The sequence below is a fragment of the Trichosurus vulpecula genome, chromosome 7 (genome assembly GCF_011100635.1).
Source record: "Trichosurus vulpecula isolate mTriVul1 chromosome 7, mTriVul1.pri, whole genome shotgun sequence".
Taxonomy (NCBI): domain Eukaryota; kingdom Metazoa; phylum Chordata; class Mammalia; order Diprotodontia; family Phalangeridae; genus Trichosurus; species Trichosurus vulpecula.
In genome coordinates this window covers 12,277,046-12,288,224 of record NC_050579.1, presented here as the reverse complement: position 1 = coordinate 12,288,224, position 11,179 = coordinate 12,277,046, and the positions used below count along the sequence as shown (strand labels likewise).

Genomic DNA, 11,179 nt, shown 5'->3' with positions numbered 1-11,179 from the left:
AACCTGTGGCCTCAAGGCCTTGTGTGGCCTTCCAGGTCCTTGGGTGCAGCCTTTTGACTGAGGCCTAGACTTACAGAACAAATCTTTTTATTAAGACAATTCGTTCTGTCAAGTTTGGATTCAGTCACAGGGCTGTATAAGAGGACCTAGAAGGTCACATGCGGCCTCAAGGCCGAAGGTTTTCCACCTCTGGCCTTGGCTCCAGGGCAGCAATGATTCTTTCCTTTTCAGATACTCATTTTGAAATATGCAACTAGGTGGCGAAGTAGATAGAGTGCTAGGCTTGGAGTCAGGGAGACCCGAGTTCAAATGCAGCCTCAGACACTTCCTAGATGTGTGACCCTGGGCAAGTCACTTAACCCAGTGAGCTGGAGAAGGAAATGGCAAACCACTTTAGTATCCTTGCCAGGAAAACCCCAAATGGGTCATGAAGAATCAGACACGACTGAAAAATGACTCAGAAGGTATGGAGAGCATTGCATTTAAATCTGGTTTTTTCAAAAGTCAAATTTTTATTTTTTCATGTTTATTTTCTTTTACGGTTGTCCCACGGTGTTTCAGAATCACCCAACCACTGTGCTTGTGATTGCTAGGGATTCCTAATTCATTCAGCAATGGACTTTTTGAGTATATGGGGTAGTCAAATAACCAATCAATCAACATTTAATTCAGGCCCTGTGGAGAAAATGCTCAGGTGGCTGTAGAATTCAGATCCTTCGGTATGTGGGCCACACAATTCCAGTCCACAACAAAAGTCACTAGGACAGAGCTCTGAGCATGTTGAATTTATTAGGAATACTGGCGGTCACTAATTAACTGGGTCCATGGCCACCTTCATGGTGAGTACTCCACCCCTTGCCCGCTCTGTACTTTTATACCCTTCAGAGAGCCCTAAAAATAGGAGGCCCTACAATTCATGGGTTGGTCAATTCCAGAAGAGGGGAAATCTTGGCCTTGGCTGAGGGAATGTCCATTAATCAACCTTGGTCAACAAAGCTTTCATAGGCCATAAAACTGTCCCCTGGTCATCAACTCCAGGTCACCTTGGCAGAGGCTTCCGAAGATCCCAAGACCCTGGTGTCCAACCAACGATGTCCTGGGCTTCAAGGAAGTTGTGGGTTTGAAGCAGAGGTCACCAGGGAGGGGACAGTGGTGATGGGGGGGAGGGTAATTGCACCAGCAACTGACCCTTATTACAGCATGCTAGAGCGGGGGCAGGGAGCAGCTGCATCCTTAGTACATTTCTAACTAACAACACGGATCTAGCTGATTGGTATGTATGTGTGTCCTTACAATTAGTATATATGACATACCACGTGTCAATGCCTATAAGCATATAATCGTTGCCACGTGGTGGATGAGCGCCATAACCCCTCCTAATGAACCATAATCAGGACTTAATCATGCAATCCCACGGATTCCCATCACGTAACACCAACTACACCGACTAACTTGAGTGGGGCCATGGAAATGACAGCCTTGGCGACCATCTGGGCCGAGTCCTGTCCACGGCGGGGCATGGAGTAAGCACCTACTGCGCGCCAGCCCCTCCAGGAATTCACTCCCCACCCCGTCCCCCTCCCCCACCATGGCGGGAGCCTTCCTCCATGGCCTCCCTGTGCTCGAGGCTCAAAGACAGAGCCCGGTCCTCACCAGGTTGCTCCCCTATGCACACGCCCCGGCGGGGAGGGCAGCTCTAGCCCACAGTAGGTGGCTCCTGGTAGGTCGCAGGACCAGGCACCCAGTAGGTGCTCAATAAATGCGTGTTAACTTACTCTGCTGCCTGCGAACATCCCCTGTGGTAGGACTGACCCTCCCTGATCCCCGCCTTTAGCTGGCACGTGGATACAAGGAGGCGGGGGGGGGGGAGGGTTGGGGAGCAGACCCCACGGGGTGGCCTGATCTTACTCCCAGCAAAGAGAATAGGTCCGGGAAGGCGAAGGCGCATGCGCACAAAGACGCAGGGCCGCTGACTTGTCGCACCTGCGCACTCTGGAGGTTTCCCCACAAGGCCGAGCGCCTTCATTGCGCATCTCTAGAGCGGTTGTCATGGAAACAGCCCAAATAGGCGGGATATGGGAGCATGTCTTCTGACGCAACTTCCGTTTGGTGCTTATTTCCTGGGTCGCAGTCCTGCAAGGGAGAGGCCGGTTGGGCCGCGGTCAGTTCCGAGGGGAGACGGGGGTCGTGGTGGCCAGAGGGGTCACGGTGTGGCCCTTCCTTCCACCAGACGCCCCCCCCCCTTTGTCCTTCCGCATCCCCTGACCTCCGGCCTTCTCCCCCTCCCCCTCCATCCCGCTCCTCCCTCCACCCCCTGCCCAGCCCCCAGTCATCCCCACCCCCACCCCTTGCCTCCTCTTCCTCTCTCTCGCTCCTTCCTCCCAGTTATCCCCACCCTCTCTCCACATCTTTCCTGCCCTCCTCCTCTATCTCCCCTTCTCCACACCTCCCCCGCCCCCATCCCCCCCTGCCATCCCTTCCCGTCTCCCACAGCTGTCTGCCTCTGCTCCCAAGGGTGGCCCTCCCTCTAATTCAGGGGGCTCCTGCCTGGCCTGGGCTCCATGGAGGGCTCGGAGCAGGGAATAGATTGGAGAGGACGAGGAGATGGAGGGAGGACATGGGCTCTGCTAGTGGAAATCTCACCCTGTCTGCCGCCTACCCAGAGCTGCCTGGGGCCCGAGAACCTCCCTGGCTGGCAGGCAGGGGTCAGAGGGGCAGCTCCCACCCAGGCCTTCCTGGATCTAAGGCTGGCCCTCTGCCACTGCCCCCCAACGGCCTCTCAGATGATCTCCCAGGCGTTGTGCACAGGCCCCTCCTCCACATCCTTCCCTTGCTCCCTCTTGTTCTTTGGAGGCCGGCTTCTGCCCACCAGATGTTGCTCATGTCTAACCTGCATGCATTTGCACAGGCTGTCCCCCCTTCTCATCACTGTCTTTGCATGCCTTTGGCAGTCTTGGGTGGCTTTTGCCACTTCAGCTTATGATATGGCCTTCATTACCATTGTACCTGAGGATAACCACAGCTGATATTTCTGGTGCCAAAGCACTTAATTCTTTCTCAAAGGAGCTTTGCAAAAACTCTTGGGATGGGGTGGAGGTGGTTTGGAGAGTCCACAGGTGTGGAAAAAACTTGGCTCACACTGACCCATTTACCAATGAATTCATCTGTCCAGCTTATTTCCTTTTGTCCTGTTTATAAAGAAATCCTTGTTTCAGAGGATGGCACCCTGGCAGAGGGTAGCTGGAGGGATCCAGGGAGAAGTCTAGCTGCTAAAATACCCGACTAGTAAAATCCTATTTTTAAAAATAGTTGTGGGAGTTATGTACTCCTTACCCCATTTTCTAGGAGAAATTGGAGCTCAGAGGAGATTCCATGACCTACCCATGATCTTGACTTTGGGGAGAAATGGGATTGTGTCCCGGGTGGCAGTGTGGCCATCAGACCAGGGGTCCTGCCTCTCCTCTAAATGTTCTATTTCCTAACACTCTGCTCCTGGAAACCAGGAACTGGTGCTTTATGTCTTTGGTCTGCAAGGGTTGCTGTTCCTTATGCTCAGTAGTTGGGAATGAGTGGGAAGGGGCCACCCTAGAGTTGGGGTATCTAGTCTCTTCCCCCCTTTCCCCTCCTGTGAGGACCAGCACTGCTCATGGTTTGCTTCTCCCCAGCCCCACCTGCCAGGCTTAGCCATGAGGAATAGGGAAGGGCTTCTCTAGCCCTCTCCTGTCCCTCAGAGAACTAGTCCCATTCAAGGCTTGTTTCTCTTCCCAGCTCTGCCTAACCAGCTCTCTGCCCAGCCTCCCCATGAGGAGGGGGAGGGGGCTCCTTATAGGTGGAGTCTCTTCCCCGCTTCCAGTCCCAGCAGGACCAGCCCTGCTCATGGCTTGTTTCTCCTCCCCAGCCCTGCCTGCCCAGCTCCCTGTCCAGCTTCCCCATGAGGCGTGAGCTCTGTGGACTCAGGAATGGCCCCTGTGCTCCTGACAGCCAGGGTCTGCCAGGTGAGTGGCCCCAGACCTGGGGGAGCAAATCTCCCGAGTAGCTCTGAGTCTTAGATACAGAGCTGGCCAGAACCTTTGGTCAGTCATGTCAGCAGCCCCCTCACCTGGGGCCTGGAGCAGGGAAGCCACCTGCCTGTTTGAATGGAGGTCCATTGACCCCAACTGCAACTCTGACAGCCCAGTCCTCAGCACCTCCCTCCCCAGGTGAGGAGCAATTTAGGGAGCACCACTCCCTGCCCTTGAGTCCCTCCCTTCTGCACCCAGGGGTCACTCTATCCCTTGGTGAAGACTTTTTTAAGCTTCGTGCTATGAGGGAGGCAAAGGCAGGCTTTCATGGCGAATAGTAAGTCTTCCCCTTGTGTCCCCGCAGCTCTTCATAACCTAACATAAGTGGGTCCAAGGGAAGAGATTCTCCCAGGATCCTAGCATCAGCAAGAATTCAGGAAAGCCTTGAATGCCATCCCACATGCAGGAATCAAGGTTCTCTTGGTTAAAAGGTGGACCAATCTAGTGCTATGGAATTCATTTGGCATCAGTGTTGAGCCTCATCCCAGGGTTCAGAAAACCAGGGCCTGCAGTCAGGGAAGCTTGTGGATGGTCTCCAAGGTCAGTGTGAGCTGGCCAGCTGATACAGCTGTGGTGACCTTGGGCCTTGGCTGGGAGGGACCAAGGGAAGAAGAAACAGTCTGCCCTGCCCTGCCCTGTGGCAAAATATTTTAGAGGGATCTCCCCCCCCTTCCATTTCCCAGAGCCAAGGCCTGGCAAGCAGGCTGTGCTCTGAGTTTGGCATAACAGTAACCCTTTCCACTCTGGATGATCTCACCCCCGGCAAAGTGTTTTGCTTTGACCAGCACCAGGTGTTCACTCCCCCTATTTTCTAGGGTCTTGAGAGCCAACATCCATCACATCTCTGATATGCTCATAATCTCTGTTCCTTGTACTCCTGTGTCCATCACAGAACTCTGGTTCTTTACCCTGCAGAGTAATCACAGAACTCTGGTTCTGTACCCTGCAGAGTAATCATGACCCCTGAGACTTGAGACAGTTAACATAAGAACTGTCCCCCCAGGACCCAGGAACCCCACACATGAGCCTGAGCCTGCTGTGGGAACAGCTGCTCAAGACCTAAAGATAATTGTGCCTTGGTCCAGCCCATTATGTATATAAACTCTGCCTTTCCCCCAGCAAGATAAGCCCTCCTTCTTAGGAGGAGGCCTCCCCCCGCCCCCCCCCCCCAAGCTTCAGAAGTTAATTGTCTCTTTGTGTCCCCACTCTCCTGCCTCTAGCCTGCTCTGTTTGGACCCCGGCCATTGCTAGGCTACAGGCTGGTTCCTGTCTAGTTGACACTTGTGCTCAGCACACATGGTGCGGGGGTGGGAGGGGGTGGGGGGAAGGGGGGGGGTCTGCTTTCCATCCTGGGGGTCATCTTTGGGGAAGGCTATTGATAAGCAATCATGTTCCTTGGGGCCTTGCTTCCACCAGGAGGGTCTCCTGCCCATGGCCAGGTCACAATGAATGCCACCTCCAGGGAAATCCTGTCCTCCTGTGACTAGTAATGTCTGGAGGGGCCTAGGAGAAGGTGTGTCCTCTGAAGCAGGTCAAAGTGCGTGAGGGATTTTCTGGGGCTGGCAGGGGCCTCCTGAGGCTCTTGTGCTGATGCCATCTAGCCCAGGCCATTACAGGGCCCCTCCTGCAAGTCCCCCTCCTTTGCCAGAGGAGAGGCTGAGGCCCAGGAGGGGAGGTGATTTGTCTGAGGTCACAGTCAGGAGCAGAGTTGGAGTTTGAACCCAGGTCCTCTGGTCTCCAGTCCAGTCTGCTTCTTCCCAGCCTATGCTGCTTCCTGTACAAGGGCAATTTTTTATTAGATGATTCAGAGGCTGTTACAAACCAAAGCACTGATAAGATATTTGGATGGAACTCAGTGAGGCCAGGACCCTGAGAACTACTCCCTCTCCCCCACTCTCTGGGCCCTTCACTCCCAGGTCCATTTGAGGGCTGGTCCCTGGACAGACACAAATAAAAGCCTTTGGTGTTTCAGGAGCCAGTGACCTTCCAGGATGTGGCGGTGGCCTTCACACAGGAGCAGTGGGCTTACCTGGACCCTTCTCAGAAGGAGCTGTACCGGGACGTGATGCTGGAGACCTACCAGAACTTGCTGTGCCTGGGTGAGGACAGCTTCCCCCTAGGACACGGGCTCTGCTTCTCCCTCCCCAGCCCCCAGAGGGGTCCTTGGGTCCTAACTTGATAAAAGGCTTAGAGGCGACTATTTGGCCTTCAGAGACCAGGGAGTCCTCATCTTCTTGGACCAAGAGGCTCACTCCCTCACTCATGAAGTATGTATTAGGCGTCTCCTGTGTGCCAGGCCCAGTGCTAGGTGCTGGTGACACAGACAGAAGGGTAAAAGGCCTTGCCCCTGAGGAGTTTACATTCCATTTGAGGGGAATGGCATGAACACCACTAAATAAATGCCCCTAATTTTGGGGGGGATGGGCCCTGGGTAAAGGCCTACGCCCTTTCAGGAGACCAAGTTAGCACTCACATAATGGGGCACTTGAGCTGAGCCTTAAATAGAGCTGAGGATTCTGCCAGGGTTTGGGGTTTGGTTTTGGTTTGGGTTGGTTTTCTTTTCCTTTTGAATCTCTGCTTCCCCTGGTCCTCAGTTTCATCTCTGGGGTTATACTCAGGGAGTGAGGCTTGGTTGGAACCTTCCACAGCTCCATCTCTACCCAAGACTCCCACTTCCTTTGAGCAGGACTGGCCACGTCTAAGCCCGAGGTGATCCACCAGCTGGAGCGAGGGGAGGCTCCTTGGACACCAGATAGAAGAGTCCCAGGGAGCAGCTGTCCAGGTGAGTGAGTGACTGACCCCCAGGCATGGGGGTCTGTGACAACAATGTCTCCACTGATCAGCCAGCACAGTCCCTTCCATAGAGTTGGACAGGAGCCTCTGCTCAGAGCTGCCCAGGCCTCTGGAGAAAAAATCCCCCACTGTGTGTCAGCCAAAGGAAGACCTTCCCAGCCACCTCAGCAAGTCAGTCTCCTAACAACTCCCAGTCTCAGAGAAGGCTCTTGGGATCCCACATGTAGAGTTGGCAGGGCCCTCAGGGACCACCTGTCCCAACCTCTTCATGTTACAGTTGAAGAAACTGAAGCCCACTATACTCTCTGTTATAGCCTGGTAATTCATAGGGCTAGGATACAAAATAAATCCTAGGTTGGTAAGGAGGCGGGTTACTAGGTGCTGATTGGTCAGAATTCCTCATCACACCTAAGGTGAGGTGAAGCCTCACCTTAAGTCATCACTTCATTTTCATCCAGGCTCTATAGTATTCAGATCTAAATTACACTTGTATCCATGTCTACAGGAACAAATAGTGATAGCCTGTCATTCTGCCTTTGAAGGTTATATACTGAAGTCCCCAGTGTTTAGATAAATGGAAAAGAGACAGTCAGCCTCATTATAAAGATTTAGAACAAGAGTCTGAGATTTGCAGTAGTGCTAGCGGCCAGTCCAGTCACTATGCCTCCACTTCTGCCCACAGCCACATTTGAAAGTAGGAATTCCTCACTAGGTCCTCCTTGACTAATGGTCATCCAGCCTCTGCCTCAGGATTTCCAGATACCATGAGCTGACTCCATTATGAGGAAGCAGCCAAAAGATCATGAGGGTAGTGATGAGAAGACCCATCTGCTATTGATGACCTGTGGGACCAGGTCCAAATCACTCTACTGTTTGGAATCTCAGTTTCCTTTTAGGAGCCTTAATAACTGTCCTCCCTCAGTGTGAAAGCTTTTTGTAAACCCTAAGTGATATCTGTCTCCACAAGGTACTATTGTTCTTTCCCCTAAAGTTTAGTGAAATTATGATTTTAAGAAGAGAAGCAGAACTGAGCTAAATGTATAACAATTGGTACAAAGGGATTTCTATTTTCTTTATTTCTTTCAGATTTGGAGACTAGGTCTGAAAGCAAGGAGTCAACTGCAAAGCCGGGCTTTTTGATGGAGCAGTTAGGACCGGACAGACTTATGGGGGATGTTCTCTGTCTCTCCAATTTAAAGGAAGACTGGGAAAGTGATGCGGCATTTGGGAGGCACCAGAATTTTGAGGTGAAAAATTCTCAGCAAGTAAACATCACCCAAACAAAAATTGTTAATGAAGTAAGAGGCCATGAATGTAGTAAATACAGTCAAAGTGCCATGCGAAAACCGAAACTTTTTTCACAATATAAAATACATCTAGGAAAGAAACTCCATAAATTTGCTACACACAGAAAGAGCTTCCTTCCAACTTCAGGCTCAAATAAATGTAATAGCATCTGCTCAAAGAAGAAATTTTCTCTGTATAATGAATGTGGGAAATCCTTCACTCCTCAATCAGACTTTATTGAATACCTTAGAGTATATCCTGGAGAGAAAATTAATGAGTATAAGGAACGTGGGAAAGACATAAACCTCAGCCTATTTATTAATTCCCATCAGACAATAGATATTGGAGGAAAAAACCCTAAATGCAGCAACTTTGAGGGGGCTTCCCCAGAGAGTGTACGATTTATTCAACAGCAGAGAACCCATACTGGAGATAAACCTTATGAGTATGGTGAATGTTGGAAGCCTGTCAATCACAGCTCATCCCTTACTTCCCATGAGAAGATTTCCACTGAGAAGAAACCTTATGAATGCAATGGCTGTGGAAAGGTTTTCTTCGAGAGTAGAAAGCTAACTCATCAGAGAATTTGTATTGGAGAGATACCCTATAAATGTAATGAATGTGAAAAGGCCTTTCCCCAGAGCTCAGAAATCACCCATCTTCAGAGAATTAATAGTGGAGAGAAACCTTACAAATGTAATTATTGTTGGAAGGTTTTTCACCAGAGACAGCAAGTTACTGAACATGAGAGAACCCATACTGGAGAGAAACCTTATAAATGTGATGAGTGTGAGAAAACCTTCCAGCGGCGTGCACACTTTTCCCGTCATCAAAGAATTCATACTGGTGAGAAACCTTTTGAATGTAATTGCTGTGGGAAGACCTTTTCAGCAAGACGATCGCTTACTCAACATCAGAGGATTCATACTGGAGAGAAACCGTATAAATGTGATCAGTGTGAGAAGACCTTCCACCAGAGCGCACATCTTTCTCAACACCAGAGAATTCATACTGGAGAGAAGCCTTACAAATGTAATCATTGTTGGAAGGCCTTTCGCCAGAGAGGGCAACTTACTGAACATGAGAGAACCCATACTGGAGAGAAACCTTATAAATGCGATCAGTGTGAGAAAACCTTCTACCGGAGCACACACCTTTCCCAGCATCAAAGAATTCATACTGGCGAGAAACCTTTTGAATGTAATCACTGTGGAAAGACCTTTTCAGCAAGGCAATCACTTACTCAGCATCAGAGGATTCATACTGGAGAGAAACCTTATAAATGTGATCAGTGTGAGAAGACCTTCCACCAGAGCACACATCTTTCCCAACATCAGAGAATTCATACTGGAGAGAAACCTTACAAATGTAATCATTGTTGGAAGGCCTATCGCCAGAGAGGGCAACTTACTGAACATGAGAGAACCCATACTGGAGAGAAGCCTTATAAATGTGATGACTGTGAGAAGACCTTCCACCGGAGCACACACCTTTCCCAGCACCAAAGAACACATACTGGTGAGAAACCTTTTGAATGTAATCGTTGTGGGAAGACCTTTTCCACCAGGCAATCACTTACTCAGCATCAGAGGATTCATACTGGAGAGAAACCTTATGAATGTAATGAATGCAGAAAGGCCTTCCATATGAAGAAAGAGCTTACCCAACATCAGAGAATTCATACTAGAGAGAAACCTTATGAATGTTATCACTGTAGGAAGGCGTTCTGCTTGAGTACACAGCTTACCCAGCATCAAAGAATCCATATTAGAGATAAACCTTTTTTATTGCAATCACTATGGAAAGACCTTCCAACTAAGCATACGCTTCATCTGACATCAGAGAACTCATACTGGAGAGAAACCTTTTGAATGTAATTGCTGTGGGATTACATTACAAATGTAATCGTTGTTGGAACGTCTTTTGCCATAGAAAGCAAATTACTGAACATGAGAGAACCTATACTGGAGAAAAGCCTTATAAATGTGAAAAGTGTGAGAAGACCTTCCACCAGCACACACACCTTTCTCAGCATCAAAGAATTCATACTGGTGAAAAGCCTTTTGAATGTAATCAATGTAGAAAAGCCTTGTTTTGGAGAACACATCTTACCTGACACAAGAGAATTCATACTGGAGAGAAAATTTATAAATGTGATCAGTATGGAAAGATTTTTGGCCAGAAAGGCAACCTTACTCAACATGAAAGAATTCATATTGGAGAGAAACCTTACAAGTGTAATTAATATGGGAAGTCCTTCCTCATCAATAGAATCCTTATCCAACATCAGAGAACTCATACTGGAGAAAATAAATATCTGTATTGGCAATCAAAATGGGCTCTTAGTACTTAATTCAACCAAGTACCCTTGAAGAGTTTGACCTTTATTTCTTTGATTAAATTAGGAGTCTTTGATGACCTCCTTGCCTCAAGGGAAAACCTAGTTCACATGGGTTTGAGTGACATGTTTATGACATCAGAGGCTTTTAGACCACATGGGTTTAAGTTGCATTTTTGTGATGATTTTAAGTCACGTGGGTGAGTCGCATGTGTGACTCACCCTTGACCCTGAAAAAGATGTAAAACCAGAGGTTGGCTTTCTTTCTTTTCAGAGCTCTGACCCACAGCAGGAGTATTGTGTGACTCTGGGCCAGCCCTGGTTGAGCTCCCGGCTGAACTCACATGTTGGTAACTATGAATTGTATTTGTTCTGTCTGTTGATGTTTGTAATTTGTATTTACTCTGAAGTTCAGGGTGCTGGCTTTTTCCCCTGAACTAAGTGAATGATATTTGTATGCTGGATTAAAGTAAGATTGTTAACCCCTTAATGTTGCTTTCCTTAGTAAAGCAGTTCAAAAGAACTTGGGCTTGCAGTGTTCTGTGAGCTGGTTGTTGGTTTTTCACCCCCACAGCAGCTGCTAGCTGGATTGTTGAAACAACATCATGAAAGCCATTAGCTGAAGTGACTATTTTACTGAGCATAAGAGAGTTCGTATTATAGACCTCATCAACATAATTAGTATAGGAAGGCCTTGAAG

The 11,179-nt window shown here is 49.2% G+C and overlaps 1 protein-coding gene across 1 annotated transcript; it reads left to right on the top strand.

The window, feature by feature from the left end:
* The first annotated feature begins 3,804 nt into the window (after nt 1-3,804).
* On the top strand, nt 3,805-10,967 carry LOC118856057 (zinc finger protein 2 homolog). The gene is made up of 4 exons (XM_036766114.1): nt 3,805-3,995; nt 6,034-6,160; nt 6,748-6,843; nt 7,941-10,967. Exons 1-4 carry the CDS (start codon nt 3,960-3,962, stop codon nt 10,010-10,012), a joined length of 2,331 nt encoding a protein of 776 aa, XP_036622009.1. The 5' UTR covers nt 3,805-3,959; the 3' UTR covers nt 10,013-10,967.
* Nucleotides 10,968-11,179: the final 212 nt, after the last annotated feature.

Coding starts and splice junctions, on each gene's coding strand:
- LOC118856057 (XM_036766114.1), top strand. CDS start 3,960: ATGGCCCCTGTGCTCCTGACAGCCAGGGTCTGCCAG. Junction 3,996..6,033: donor TGACAGCCAGGGTCTGCCAG/GTGAGTGGCCCC, acceptor TTGGTGTTTCAG/GAGCCAGTGACCTTCCAGGA. Junction 6,844..7,940: donor CCCAGGGAGCAGCTGTCCAG/GTGAGTGAGTGA, acceptor TATTTCTTTCAG/ATTTGGAGACTAGGTCTGAA.